This window comes from Scyliorhinus torazame, chromosome 6, assembly GCF_047496885.1.
Source record: "Scyliorhinus torazame isolate Kashiwa2021f chromosome 6, sScyTor2.1, whole genome shotgun sequence".
NCBI lineage: Eukaryota > Metazoa > Chordata > Chondrichthyes > Carcharhiniformes > Scyliorhinidae > Scyliorhinus > Scyliorhinus torazame.
Window position 1 is genome coordinate 86575855 of NC_092712.1, and position 16100 is coordinate 86591954.

Here is a 16100-nt window from a genome sequence, read left to right on the forward strand (position 1 = left end):
ACATGAGGAAGCTTCTACGGTGCTGCTACCCCAAGGTAGTCAGATGCCTTGGAGGTAGTGGAACACACTGTTATAGCAATTGTGTTACCTTCCTGAGTAGCGACAGCTATGGTTCACGGTGATTGGACTTGAGGAAAGAACAATACAAAGAGTCTATCGACATTGGTCTGTGGGATGGATGAATTTGCAATTGATTTCCATGCACAGTTTACAAATCACGACATGTACACACACATGACAAAGATCAGGGATATCTGCTAGTCAGTACAATTAGAAGGGGTATATAAATCCTAAAGCAAGATTCAGCTCAGAGTTAGCTCTCATAGCTCGGTCATGGGGTTTTACCTGATGATGGAAGGAATAACAGGAAGACAAGAGTACTGGGCGAATGGTACGATTCTTGGCAGTGTGGATGAGCAGCGAGATCTTGGTGTCAGTGTATATAGATCCCTGAAAGTTGCCACCCAGGTTGAGAGGGTTGTTAAGAAGGCATACGGTGTGTTAGCTTTTATCAGTAGAAGGATTGAGTTTCGGAGCCATGATGTCATGTTGCAGCTGTACAAAACTCGGGTGCGGCCGTATTTGGAGTATTGCGTGCAATTCTGGTCGCCACATTATAGGAAGGATGTGGAAGCATTGGAAAGGGTGCAGAGGAGATTTACCAGAATGTTGCCTGGTATGGAGGGAAGATCTTATGAGGAAAGGCTGAGGGACTTGAGGCTGTTTTCGTTAGAGAGAAGAAGGTTAAGAGGTGACTTAATTGAGGCATACAAGATGATCAGAGGATTGGATAGGGTGGACAGTGAGAGCCTTCTTCCTCGGATGGTGATGTCTAGCACGAGGGGCCATAGCTTTAAGTTGAGGGGAGATAGATATAAGACAGATGTCAGAGGTAGGTTCTTTAGAGTAGTAAGGGCGCGGAATGCCCTGCCTGCAACAATAGTGGACTCGCCAACACGAAGGGCATTCAAATGGTCATTGGATAGACATACAGACGATAAGGGAATAGTGTAGATGGGCTTTAGAGTGGTTTCACAGGTCGGCGCAACATCGAGAGCCGAAGGGCCTGTACTGCGCTGTAATGTTCTATGTTCTATGGATTGATAATACTTGTTATTATAATTGTATATTGTATAATCGTTGGATGCCTTAATAGGTGTTGTAAGATGATTGTGGCTCAAATGATGCCGATAGACTCGGCCCATCACCACTCACCAAGATGACATCCCGTTACTGGTGACCATCAAACCAGAAGGAGAGCCAGTGGCTGTAAAAATATGATGAAGTGTTTATGTACGGAATGTAATGAATTGCGGGACGGTCTTTCAGGCAGGACATTGATACAGGTTATTAACCCAGGGATGTTTATAATGGACACTGGGAGTTGTATGCCTAACCGAAATCCAAATTTGGACCGAAACAGCAACAGGACTATTGTTGGTTTGGCGAATTGTTAGCACACTTTTTGACCATTAGGGGAAATACCTACCCAAACATTTCTCTACCAATAGAGACCCTCGTGGCAGAGGTGAAAGAAAATATAACTCCACCTGCACTGAACGGAGGTGTAGCGTAACCCAGACATCAGGCCAATGCATCTGCCACAACGACAATGGTGTCCTGTTGTCGGCGGGTAGCAAAAGGGAATGTTGGTTAGGAGGCAGAATCGTAGTTATCATAGAATGATAAAAGGAGGGAATTAGGAATGGAGCAAAAGAGCAAGGTACTAGAAAGGGGATAAGTAGCTATAAGTAGTTAGACCAAGTTAGGAGTAAAATCTTACTACAGTAGAATAAGGAGTTAGGTTAGCGGACTTTTAAACATCTCTAGCTTAGGCTGGAGAAAATGGGGGGCAGTCTGTAATTGCCTGTAACTGGGATTTCGCAAAGCCTGAAGAGGGGGATGGGCAGCCATTAGGACCGGTTCTTTGTGCAGAGGATGCTGGGTAAGAGGGGCCCCAGGATCACCTTATATGACCAGGCCAAGGAATGTGTGAGAAAGACCTATGAGAATTCTGTATTTGTCACCGTTACCTTATTTGGTCGTGGGTATGTGAAACCCGATGCTGAATCCACGTGTGTGAGAAACCAGATGCTGCGCTTCCTTTGTCTCACTTGCTCTGGAAGTTGCAAGAGACATGTTGTCTCCTGCCTTTTACCAGGGTGAGTGGAGCTTGCAAGCTATGTGAAATAAAATAAATCAATACCTACAATCCGACTTAGCCTTTGACGGAGACCAGACTGGGGCAGGAAGAACTCCATATCGTCAGGGCCAGGGAGATGGCATTTGCTGTGGTCTGGTTTTGGCGGTTTGCAAATTGCAAATTGCCGTGGATCAAGGCATTCTGGGGAGTATGGAGTTGATGTGTCTCATGATCAACCTCTCAAAGCACTTCATAATGTCTGACATTGGGAGATTAGGAGGTTAGAAGCTGTGGAGGGTAGATCTCAAGAGGAAATTAGGTCATTGACAGTCCTGGAAACGATGGTTTGATGCTCAGTGGTGGAGTCATGGTCCAGGGGGAAGTAGGAGGAGGTGTCCGAGAGTTGGCGTGTTCTGAATTTCTCTGCTCCTCTCACCAACTCCAGTCTGTCACCTTCTGACCTATCTGCACTCCGCTCCCTCAGGTCCAACCCTGGCTTTGGCATCAAACCCGCCGACAATGGTGTGGCTGTCGTTGTCAGATGTACTGACCTCTACCACAGAGGCTGAACGCCTGAACAATCCCCATACACCAATACTATCCTCCATTTGGCTCCTCTCACTCAGCAATTTCTCGTTTAATACATCTCCAAACCAAAGGTGTGGTTATGGGTATGCGCATGGGTGCCAGTTTTGCCCATCTCTTTGTGGGGTCTGTGGAACATTCCTTGTTCCAGTCCTACTTCGGCCCCATCCCACAATTCTTTTATTGGGGCATCGATGACGGCTTCAGTGCCACTTCATGTTCCCGCCTGGACGTGGAAAAATCTATTAACTTTGCTTCCAATTTCCATCCTCATCAACTTCACATGGTCCATCTCTGACAATTCCCTTCTGTTCCTTGAGCTTTTTATTTCAATTTCTGGGGATAGACTGTCCACTAATATCCATTACTAACCCACCGACTCCCACAGCTACTTCAACCACAGCTAGCTCTACACACCCCACATCCCGCAAGGACCCCAACCCATTCTCCCAGTTCCTCCGCCTCCTTGGCATCAGTTGAGATGATGCCACTTTCCAAATCGGTGCTGTTCACAAGTCTCCATTTCACCCCACCAGTCTCCGCATTTAAAGAATCATCCACCGCCAGTTCTGCCAACTCCAGCATGATTCCACCACACATTACCGCCTTTCGATATTACCATTTGAGTTCAACAACGTTAGACTGTGAACTCTCTCCTCCACATTCACCCCATTTTTGTTTCTATCAATTTGTTTTCATTTCTTCCACTGATCCGTTTTTCCCCTCACCATTGTTCCCCATCCTGTACCCTGGAACTGTACCTTAGGTCTCTAAGCTGCAGGGCTATGGACCGAGTGCAGGACAGTGGGATTTGAAAGAGCACCTGGCTGTCCTTGGGCTGGAATGGGTCAAATGGCCTCCTTCTGTGCAGTAACTTTTCTATGATTCCATGAAAGACCAGTAAGCCTGATATCAGTAGTGGGGAAAATTCTAGAATCCATTATCAAAGATTTTAAACAGGCGCACTTAGAGAATAGTGGCAGGATCAGACAAAGTCAGCATGGATTTATTAAGGGGAAATTATGTTTGACAAACCTATGGGTTACGGTAAAATTATATAGTGTAGATTTATTTGTTCTTAAGGGCAGCACGGTAGCATTGTGGATAGCACAATTGCTTCACAGCTCCAGGGTCCCAGGTTCGATTCCGGCTTGGGTCACTGTCTGTGCGGAGTCTGCACGTCCTCCCCGTGTCTGCGTGGGTTTCCTCCGGGTGCTCCGGTTTCCTCCCACAGTCCAAAAATGTGCAGGTTAGGTGAATTGGCCAATGATAAATTGCCCTTAATGTCCAAAATTGCCCTTGGTGTTGGGTGGAGGTGTTGAGTTTGGGTAGGGTGCTCTTTCCAAGAGCCGGTGCAGACTCAAAGGGCCGAATGGCCTCCTTCTGCACTGTAAATTCAATGATAATCTATGATTAATCTAGGACAAAGGTTCGGCACAACATCGTGGGCCGAAGGGCCTGTTCTGTGCTGTATTTTCTATGTTCTATGTTTTATCGGAATTCTTTGAGGATGTCAATATTTTGGATGACAAAACCCTGTTTGCATTGCCTTCTCATGTCCCTAACTTCGAATTTGTGGATCCTGGGATTGGAAGCCTTCAGCACACAGTTACAAACAAGTCTGTTTAATGTTGTCAATTCTCTTCATGGCAGGCTGGATCTGTACATCAGGGTGCCATGCCATTGGGAGCCTGCCTGCTGTCTACTGCAACAAACCCCCACCCCATCAACTGCAATTTTTACAAGCTTTTATGATATATTACCCACGTGACAGAACTGTTCGTTTTGGTTCGCCATTAACAAAAGAGGAGTTTGGACTTTTGTGTAGTATATATAAAAAATCAGAAAATATGTTAGTTCACATACATACATAGACATAAATAAAGAATGGAATTGTATAATTACATATATTCAACTATATGTGAAAATCATATGGATGCCAAGTTATAGCTCAGTATTTATGCTGCTTCAGTGTATCTTGTTTAGGGTAGGTTTCAGTCACAAGCACCTGCAATGGCCAGGGTGCTGCCAGGTACTACCAATTCACTCCCACAAATATATCTACTATGTGCCAGAATAAAGTCTATACATAAGCCTGTCTGACAGACAATGATATTCCAAATATTGTTGATGAAATACTGACCCAGAATCAGAAAGGGTGCATTGGCAGTATCGATGGCAAATGACATCCCACAATACATCAGCAATCCAAACCCAGTAACCACAGCTAATCCAGCTGATATGACTCCCAGAGCAGCAACCGAGACCTTAGTTCTCACACAGTCAAACCTGAAAATAAATGGGACACCTTCTGTTAAGTAACATTTTGTGTGAAATATTTATTGTAAAAAAATATGTTGCAAGTTTCATGGAAATTAACTTTACCTCATACAAGACATGATGGAAAAGAATATTGTAAGAAAATATGTTACTGAAAAAAAAGGAATAATCCTTTTGGAATTTTTTCCAAATTCCTTTTGCCTCGAGACAGAAGTAAAATGTGAAACCTGCAATCAGTAAAAATAAATGTTATTTACGTACTATCACATAACTAAATGCTTCTGAATGTACAATAGTAAATGAGGAGACCTCCCCCTTGTCTTTCATACAATCTTACTGTACAAAAGGAGGCCATTCAGTATATTCAAGAATCAAATCCATTATGTTTGATAAAGTATTTGTATACAATATAGTACCATGCAAGATTTCCCTGCCAATTAATTATTTTTCATTAAGTCTGTATAGTTTCTTTTTACCATTCTACCTAGTCCCACTCTCCTGTCGTATCCCCACCTTGCACATTCTATCTTTTGATATAGCAATCCCTTTCGATACCTCAAAATGGTAAAAAGAAACTATGCAGAACTTGAAAAATAATTAATTGGAAGGTACATCTCACATGATACTGTATTGGAATTTTCCAGCCATTGGGATTCCCCTTTCTCGTTGGGTTTCCCGGCGGCATGGGTTGGTTTCAATGGGAAATCCCATTGCCAGGCAGCAGGAAGCTGGAATCCTGCCACCAGGGAATGGCACGAGGCCGAGAAACACGCGGCTGGGGGACTGGAGAATTCCACCCCCATTACATCCAACTCTCCCAACATAATGCCACTATTCCTTTCCCCCTTGTATACTTATCCAGCTTCCCCTTAAAGGCATCTACGCTATTTGCCTCAACTATTCTATGTGATAGCAAGTTCCCTATTAGTAGCAGCCTCCGGGAAAAGAAGTTTCTCCTGAGTTCACTATTGAATTTATTGTGGAGTGCAGTGCTCCAACTGTGAGATGTGGGAGGTCCGTGACTCTTCCAGCGTACCGGATGACTACATCTGCAGGCAGTGTACCCAATGGCAGCTCTTCACAGATCAAGTGGTTCTTTTGAAGCAGCAGTTGGATGCGCTTAAGAGCTTGCAGATGGCGGAAAGAGTCACAGCAGGAGTTATAGAAATGTGGTTACACCCAAGGTGCAGGAAGATGGATGGGAGATTAGAAAGGGCAGGCAGTCAGCACAGAAATCCCCTGTAGTTGTCACCCTCTCAAACAAGTATACCATTTGGGATACTGTGAGGAGGGAGGGAAACAGGCGGCTAAACACGCTCGCTCGGGGACTTTGTTCCTTTTTGGGAGAATCGCACTCCTCATCTTCAAATTAGGCAAGTTACATCCTTCTGGACTGAACATGGAGTTCAAGAACTTTAGACTGTGAACATTCCCTCCATTTTGAGCTTTTTTTTGGTGTCCTTGGTTCGACCCCTTGACCCCCTTTCTGTTTTTGGTTTCCTTGGTTTGTCCAATTGCAAACAACACCCTCCCCACAGATCCATCTGTTTTGATTTGCTTTCACTGAGCACAGGCCTTTATTCTCTTATTAACATTCAGCTATTTTACATTTATCCCACTATTAGCATTTCTTTAGTTCTTAACGCTGCCATCAACACCCACTTTGTCTTGTGTCCATGGCATCTTTGTCAATCTCTCCTGCAGGCGCTAGAAAGTTGTTAATACCCCTCCTGTAGGCCTTGGCTCTGCATCTCTACCAGTGATAGGATCATTCTTTCTTTTCAGAAGCGCGATACCTTTCTGGACTACAGCAAATAGGAGGCCATCCTACAAGGTGACCTCACACTTCTGGCCCCATTCCCTGCCGCCTCAGAGGGTGATCCCAGGTGGAACATCAGATTTTCCTGGGGATCTTGCCCCGCGCCATCCTCCAACACCCACACCACCAACTTCACAACATCCACCTCACCCCAATAAGAAGTCTTCCAACACCAGGTTAAAGTCCAACAGGTTTGTTTCAAATCACTAGCTTTCGGAGCACTGCTCCTTCGTCAGGTGAATGAAGAGGTAGATTCCAGAAACATATATACTATATATATATATAGACAAAGTCAAAGATACTTTGAATGCGAGCATTTCCAGTTTTGTGAGGTCCACGAAGAATCCAGCACAAGTCTTAAGGATGCAAAGTAATAACATTTATTTACAATAACATTAATATATATATATATATATATATATATATAAAAAAAACAGTAGCAGTAACTTCCCTTGCTGCATACTCCTTCCTCCTGGTTCCTGAACTGGCCAGCTTTATTTATACAAGGAGTTTACTAAGGGTTTCTCTGCCCCCCCCCCCCCTCATTGGAGAAGCTCATACTCCCACAGGATTGTGGGATTGTCATTAGTCCCCAGCCAATGGTAAGCACGCAGGTTACAACATCCCTCCCCCCCCCCCCAAAGTCCAAGGAATCCACCGAAGACCCTGGCGAAGGGGGGCGTCAGACTCGTTTGGCCGCAGGCCGGACACCATTTGCACGCGGCGCTGGATCAGGCGGCGTGTAACGAGATGGAGACTGGCGCTTCCGTGATCAACGGCGTAACGGTTGTACATCAACGGCCCATGGACCCGAGGATTCCCCCTCTGATGAGTCCTGTGTCTCCATCTCAGAGTCAGAGTCTGCTGCCTCCGTCATGTCAGCGTCTCTATCTCCATTCGGTTCCGTAACGACCTGCGCAGGCTTCGAGTGAGGCACCAGTGGAAGATTGTGAGGACTACCTTCCCTTGTCTCTGGTCTTTGCGGCTGTAGAAATGAGCTCCGGGGGCAGGGAATCTTTTGAGGGGATAGTCTTCTGGACCGAACGTGGTCTACATGTTTGCGCTGGAGACGACCCTGGGCTTGCACCTGGTAAGATATAGGGCCCGTTTGGTGAAAAATTACACCAGGAACCCATTGGGCACCACCAGCAAAATTCCGAACGAACACTGGGTCACCGGGCACAAACTGCCGAATCGGCCGATGCCGCGAAAATCCCTGTCACTGCCGTTCTTCTGTGCAGAGTACTTTTGCGCCAATGTCCGGGAAAACCATACTAAGGCGGGTGCAAAGTCTCCGGCCCATTAGGAGTTCTGCGGGAGCTACCCCAGTCACTGCATGGGGGGGTGGTCCTATACGTAAACAAAAAGCGAGCCAGTCTCGTGTCCATTGATCCGGAAGACTGCTTCTTTAGGCCTCTTTTGAATGTCTGCACTGCACGCTCCGCCAACCCATTTCAAGCCGGGTGGTATGGAGCGGTGCGGACATGGCGTATGCCGTTCATCTTCATGAACCTCACAAACTCCTCACTTGTGAACAGAGTGCCGTTGTCCGTGACCAGCACCTCGGGGAGGCCATGCATACTGAAAGACAAACGCATCTTCTCAATTGTTGCGCAGGACGTTGTGCCTGCCATCTTATGCACCTCTAATCATTTAGGCTGGGCATTGATTAATAGAAGCAACAAGGCTCCTTGAAAAGGGCTGGTGAAATCCGCATGCAAGCGCGCCCAAGGCCGCCCTGGCCATTCCCAGTGATGTAAGGGCGCGGCCAATGGAAGCTTCTGATTCTCCTGGCAAATGGAGCAGTTTTGGGCCACCTTCTCAATGTCGGTGTCGAGGCCTGGCCACCAGACATAACTCCGGGCCAACATTTTCATTTTGGTCACACCTGGATGCCCATTGTGCAAGTCTGTTAGTATCAGCTCCTGGCCTTTTTCAGGGACAATCACATGCGTCCCCCACAAGAGGATGCCGTCTTCCATGCTGAATTCTGACAGCTTGGAGGAAAATGCCCGCAACTCGCCTGGGAGCTGTCTATGCTGCCCACCATACAGCACTATGTGCCGAATCTTTGACAGGACTGGCTCCGTCTGGGTCCACTCACGGATCTGTGATGCCGTGACAGGCAAGGTGTCCATAAAATTTAGGGTTGCAACCACCTCACCGGTCGTGGGGGTCGACATGGGGCCGGTCAATAAAGGCAATCGGCTCAGTGCGTCGGCATTTGCTATCTGCGTTCCTGGTTTGTGCTCCAGAGAATACTCGTATGCAGCAAGCAACAAAGCCCAGCGCTGGATCCGTGCAGAAGCAATGGGCGGTATTGGCTTATCCTCTCTGAAAAGTCCCAGCAGAGGCTTATGATCAGTCACGATAGTCAAATGGCGGCCATACACGTACTGGTGGAAGCGTTTCACCGCCAAAACCACTGCCAGGCCCTCCTTCTCGATCTGCGCGTACTTTTTCTCCACTGCAGTCAATGTGCGGGAGGCGAAAGCTATCGGCCGCTCGGCTCCGTTCTCCATCTTGTGGGACAGGACGGCCCCAATACCATACGGGGATGCATCACATGTAACGAGCAAAGGCTTTCCAGGATCATAGTGGGTTAGTAACCCAGGCGACGACAATTGTTGCTTTACCCGCCGGAAAGCGGTTTCTTGCGGCTGACCCCAAACCCAGGTGTGATTTTCTTTAGCAGAAGGTGCAAAGGGGCCAGCGTAGTTGCCAGATTGGGGAGGAACTTCTCGTAATAGTTTACGAGACCGAGAAAAGAACGAAGATGCGAAGTGTCAGTCGGGGCGGGGACCTGTTGAATCGCACGCACCTTCTCTGCGACGGGGTGCAAACGTTCGCGGTCCACCCGATAACCTAGGTAGACGACTTCCTTTGCCTGAAATACACACTTTGTGCGATGTAAACGGACTCCAGCCTCCGAAAGGCGTCTAAGGACAGCCTCCAGATTTTCCAAATGTTCCTGCTCCGACGTCCCTGTAATCAAAACGTCATCCAAGTAGACAGCCACACATGGTAAACCTCTCAAAATGCCCTCCATAACACGTTGAAAAATTGCGCAGGCAGAGGATACCCCAAAGGGCAACCGTGTATATTCATACAGGCCCCGGTGTGTATTAATCGTTACATATGGTCGGGAGGCAGGGTCCAGCTCCAACTGCAGGTAGGCGTGACTCATATCTAATTTTGTGAACGAGAGTCCACCTGCAAGTTTCGCGTAGAGGTCCTCTATGTGAGGCATTGGATATTGGTCGAGTCGGGAAACTGTATTCACTGTAAGTTTATAGTCGCCACACAAGCGAACTGTGGCATCTGGCTTCATTACAGGCACAATTGGTGCTGCCCAGTCAGCAAAACGGACGGGCCTGATAATACCCAAACTCTCCAAACGAGTGAGCTCCCCTTCTACTTTCTCGAGCAAGGCGTAAGGCACTGGGCGCGCCCGGAAATAGCGCGGCGTGGCTCCTGGTTCGACTTGGATACGGGCTACGGCCCCTTTTATTTTCCCCAAACCAGGCTGGAATACATCTGGGTATCGTCCTAGCACCTCAGTCAACCCTTCAGAAACTGTTTGGAGGATGTGCTGCCATTGCAACCGCAAATGGCACAACCCGTCCCGACCCAACAGGCTGGGCCCATGGTCGTGCACCACGATAAGTGGGAAACGCCCCTTCTGGCGTCCATAAACAACAGGGGTCATTGTAGTTCCTGCAATGTCCAGTGGTTCCCCCGTGTAGGTGACCAACCTGGTCTGTGAGTCGGTTAATGTAAGGGTCTGTATACCCTGCTTGATGCGGTCGAATGTCCTCTGGGCGATCACGGAGACCGCTGCGCCAGTATCCAACTCCATCTCCATCTCCATCTCCAGTGGGTGGCCATTGACCCGTACTGTCACCTTAATGGGGGCCACACGGGGAGCTGCCACACAATGCAGCTGCAGGCAGTCGTCCTCCGTCTCCACGTCCTCAGGAGTAGTCGCCGCAGGATCATCCAGATGGAAGGTACGGCCCCTGGGCTGGTCCCAGTTACGGCCCCTGGGCTGGTCCCAGTTTCGGTCGGAACGACGGCGCCTCTGGCGCCCCCAGGACCGCCGTCCGTGACGGGGTCGGCGCCTACAAGTCTGACACGGACATGGCTCCTCATCCATTGGTTCTGGAGAAGGCTCCCTTCGGGGAGGAATGTCCGACGGCCACTGGCGTCGGTCCGGACGTTGCCTCGCCCAAGGTACCGCAGGAGTGCGGGGGGACGTTTTCGGACGGAAGGAGTTGCGCCCCAAGGCATGCACTTTCATTCCCTGTAGCTCCTGCACACCTCGTTCTGCGCTCTCTCGGGACAATACTATTTAAATGGCCTGTTGAAAAGTCAATGTTGGCTCAGCTAACAACTTTCTCTGGGTGGCCGCATTGTTAATACCGCAAACCAAACGGTTGCGTAACATTTCTGACAAGGTCTCACCATAGTCACAGTACTCCGCAATCCTGCGTAACCTGGATAGAAAATCGGCAAGGGATTCTCCAGGGGTCCTCTCAGCGGTATTAAACCGGTAACGCTGGACTATCGTGGACGGGGTTGGGTTAAAATGTTGCCCCACTATATTCACAAGTTCATCAAACGTTTTGGTGTCCGGCGCAGCTGGGTACGCAAGGCTCCTAATCACCCCAAACATATGCGGGCCGCAGGCGGTGAGCAATATGACCACCTGGCACTCGTTTTCGGTGATATTGTTTGCCCGGAAATAGTAACGCATCCGTTGTGTGTACTGGTTCCAGCTTTCCAGCGCAGCATCAAAAACATCCAAACGTCCGTACAGAGGCATGGTATAATAGAAAACAACTTCCAACCTGTATCCAACAAAACTCCAGGGAGGTGGCTTCAGCAGTGTAGACAGCTATTCACTTTAACCTTCGTCGCCAGTTTTGTGAGGTCCACGAAGAATCCAGCATGAGTTTTAAGGATACAAAGTAATAACGACTGGAAGGGAACATTCCTGCCTGGCAATTGTCGCACGATGTCCGTTTATCCGTGTCGCAGCGTCTGCATGGTCTCGCCAGATTTCCTTCCAGTCGGGGAACACTTCAGCAGTCAAGTGCATTCAGCCTCTGATCTTCGGGTAAGCGTTCTCCAAGGCGGCCTTCAGGACGCGCGACAATGCAGAATCGCCGAGCAAAAACTTATAGCCAAGTTCTGCACACATGAGTACGGCCTCAACTGGGATCTTGGATTCATATCGCATTACATTCACCCCGCACCATCTGGCCTGGGCTTACGAAATCCTACCAACTGTCCTGGCTTGAGACAATTCACACCTCTTTAACCTGGGATTATCCCATCTCTGGATCTGTAAAGACTTAATGACCTGCAAATGCTCACTTTTAAAATATCATCTTGCATCTTTGACTATATATATGTTTCTGGAACCTACCTCTTCATTCACCTGAGGAAGGAGCAGTGCTCCGAAAGCTAGTGATTTGAAACAAACCTGTTGGACTTTAACCTGGTGTTGTAAGACTTCTTACTGTGCTCACCCCAGTCCAACGCCGACATCTCCACATCATGGACCGCACCCCAACACAGCCCCTCACACAATTTGGACACAGGATTGAGGCAGGTTGAAATTTCAGTGTAAGTGTGTTTACTTGTAGCTATGTACAATATTGTGCCCTAATCCCTCCCTCTAACCTATGTGCTGCACCCGTGCCAACTTAACTGGTGTATACCTTCCTGATCTTGCATGGTCTACCGCTCCTTCTACATGTTTCCCCAAACAGCACACCAGACATGGAGGCGGCCTGTTACGTTTCTCATTGTGACCTCTGGAGGGCCTGAACCTAGGTGGGCCCGGTCAACTTTCAGGTGTCACAGGTGACTCGGTGCTATCCTGTTCTGCCCGCTGCCCATCAGATGAGACAATGCGAGGGGGGGGGGGGGGTACCATGCATCGTCGGCACGATCTCCTGCACCTGAAGGCGGTTGGACTCTTCCAACTGCACCTGTGATGCATGATCAATTAAACTCAAAGACGATGTTGTAACATAACTGAAGGCTTTAATCGACTAGATCTGTTCCCCAGCAGCTTCGGTACAGAAAGTGAGGGCTGCTGGGACGGCACCGGTTCTTGTACCCCGCCCATCAAGGCGGAGCTACGTACCAACAGCCAATGGTAAACGCCTAGGTTAAACCAATGGTCTTCAGCCTCTTGGGTACTGCAATACCTGATAATACCACATTCACCCCCTGTTAAAAAAAAAAAGAGTCCAGCTGGGGTGATGGCCAGTGGTTACAATTGCATCTACATGGTATGATCAGATATGGAGGTACCGTGATACCTCTTTACAGAGTTACCGAGAATATTTTACAAGCGTGGAAGATATATACATTTGGTGTTCATTTACAGTTACAGTGAAACAATCAGTCGGTTGGGTGGCCTGGTCGTCCTCCTGGATCGTCTGGGCTTCGGTGGTGATTCTGGTGGGGTTCCGGCCGCCTGAGACTCCGGGAGCGTGGCGTCGGTCTCCATGGCAGCTTAGTCACCCCTAGGCAGCGCTAGTGGGGCTGACGGTTGGGCCTGTAGGGAGCGTCGGTGGGTGGGATGGCCTAGGTAGGAGCGGCGGGAGGACCGACTCCCCAGTGAGGTGCTGTGGGGGGGTGGGGGGGGGGGGGTAATGGTTCGGGTGCGAGTGGGGTTCCGGCGGGCACCAGGTCCCGGAGGGAGACTGTATCTTGCCGGCCGTCAGGGAACGCCACGTAGGCGTACTGGGGGTTAGCGTGCAGCAGGTGGACCCTCTCGACAAACGGGTCCGACGTGTGCGCCCGCACGCGCTTCCGAAGCAGGATGGGTCCGGGTGTCGCTAGCCAGGTTGGAAGCGAGGTCCCGGAGGAGGACTTCCTGGGGAAGACAAGGAGATGTTCATGAGGTGTCTGATTGGTAGTTGTACAGAGCAGCGACCGGATGGCATGGAGGGCGTCCGGGAGGACTTCCTGCCAGCGGGAGATGGGGAGAGTCCTGGACCGTAGGGACAGTAGAATGGTCTTCCAGACAGTGCCGTTCTCCCTCTCTACCTGCCCGTTTCCCCGGGGGGGGTGGGGGGGGGTTGTGACTGGTCGTGCTGCTTGAGGCGATGCCCTTGCTGAGCAGGAATTGACGCAGTTCGTCGCTCATAAAAGGAGGCCCCCCTATCACTGTGTATGTACGCGGGGAACCCGAACAGTATAAAGATACCCTGGAGGGCCTTGATGACGTTGTTTGCGGTCATGTCGGGGCAGGGGATAGCGAATGGGAACCGGGAGTACTCGTCAATCACGTTCAGGAAATACGTGTTGCGGTCGGTGGAGGGGAGGGGGCCTTTGAAGTCCATGCTGAGGCGTTCAAAGGGAAGGGAAGCCTTTATCAGGTGCGCCCTCTCTGGCCGGTAGAAGTGCGGTTTGCACTCCGCGCAGATTTGGCAGTCCCTGGTGACTGTCCTGACCTCCTTGATGGAGTAGGGCAGGTTGCGGGTCTTAATGAAGTGGAAAAAATGAGTGACCCCCGGATGGCAGATGTCCTCGTGGAGGGCTAAGAGACGGTCCACTTGTGCGGTGGCACACGTGCCGCGGGACAGGGCATCGGAAGGCTCGTTTAGCTTCCCAGGACGGTACAAGATCTCATAGTTGTAGATGGAGGTGCGGGCCGGGCAGCGCATGCGGGGATGCTTCGCCTGCCCGCAGAAGAAACAGCGGGGCCCGACGGAGTTACCGGGCCGTCTTACAGCGCAGGCCTGCGGGGACACGGGGAAGGTCAGTGGGGCTGCCGCTGCGGTATGCCACGCAGCCCAGGGGCCGCCTCGCGGTCGGGCGCATAGGACTGCGCGTTTCTGGAGGCAACATCCATGGACCCTGCCAGGGCCCGTGCCTCTCTCAATCCCAGGGTGTCCTTTTCTAAGAGTCTTTGGCGGATCTCTGAGGAGCTCATACCTGCTACGAAGGCATCCCGGATTAGAGGTTCAGTGTGCTCACTGCCCGAAACTTGTGGGCAGCCAGTTTCTGCTCAGCACCAGTAGCGCACAGTACAAGTCCTCCAGCGATTCCCCAGGGCTTTGCCATCTAGTTGCGAGCAGGTGACGTGCGTAGATGTGGTTTGCAGGGTGGATATAATGTCCTTTTAACAGCTCGATCGCAGCATCGTAGTCCTCCGCCTCCTCGATGAGGGTGAAGATTCCAGGGCTTACTCTCAAGTGCAGGAGATGCAGTTTCTGTTCTCCTGAGGGGGTGCCTCCGGCCGTCTCGAGGTAGCCTTTAAAACACGCCAGCCAGTGCTTAATTTTCGCGGCCGAGTTCTCCGCGTGGGGGCTGAGTTGTAGACACTCCGGCTTGATTCGGAGATCCATTCTTCCAACTTAAGTCTAGTCGATTAAATTGATGCACGATCAATTAAACGCAAAGACGAGGTTGTAACATAACTGAAGGCTTTAATCGACTAGAACTGTTCCCCAGCAGCTTCGGTACAGAAAGTGTGGGCTGCTGGGACGGCAGCGGTTCTTATAGCCCGCCCGTCAAGGCGGAGCTACGTACCAACAGCCAATGGTAAATGCCTAGGTTAAACCAATGGTCTTCAGCCTCTTGGGTACTGTAATACCTGATAACACCACAACCTGCAAGCGCTAGAAAGTTGCTGATACCCCCTCCCGTAGGTGTTGGCTCTGCATCTGAATCTCTACCAGCGATAGGATCAATCTTTCCAGAAGCGCGATATCTGTCTGGACTACAGCTAGGCCTTCCAACTGCCCACTCACTCGGATGTCCCTTCCTCCACCTGATGTGCCATAGCATGTGTAACGTATGCACTAGAAAGTGCCCCAGGAGCCTGCTCAATAATAGAACTTTCCAAGGTGCTAGTCTCTGTTTTGGTAGAGGGTGCATCTGAATGCAGGGGCGAAAAGTCAGTGCTGTCCCCGGACAGGTCCTCCGGGGTTGTCCTAGGGTTGTGGCTGGGGGCAGAGTACCCCGGATGGGTGGGCTTCATTGGATGGTGATCTTGCAAGACAAAAGACAAGAAATATGTTGAGTTCCTGGGAAGAAGTGGTGTGGGGGAAGAGGGGCGACTTGCTTGCAATACGGACATCATTGTGCATTAAGGGCTCACTTGGTTGACCCATGCCGACCTCCCCATAAACTCCATCGCCCTCTGCTCAGCAGCAGTTAGAATACACAAGTCCAGGAGTCCTCCTCCGACTTTCTCACACTCCCGGCGGTTGTACGCCATCTTCTCCTGGGCGAGAGATAATGGAC

The 16100-nt window shown here is 49.9% G+C and overlaps 1 protein-coding gene across 2 annotated transcripts in view; it reads right to left on the reverse strand.

Moving 5' to 3' along the window:
* The window catches only part of LOC140424875 (patched domain-containing protein 3-like), a 61313-nt gene that overhangs the window by 15911 nt on the left and 29302 nt on the right, over positions 1 to 16100 (reverse strand). For both annotated transcript variants that reach the window (XM_072508414.1, XM_072508413.1), the window contains 2 exons: positions 5114 to 5235; positions 4872 to 5017 (listed from right to left, as the gene is read on the reverse strand). In XM_072508414.1, the coding sequence (XP_072364515.1) occupies positions 4872 to 5017; positions 5114 to 5235 (268 nt within the window). The remainder of the gene's footprint in view (positions 1 to 4871; positions 5018 to 5113; positions 5236 to 16100) is intronic.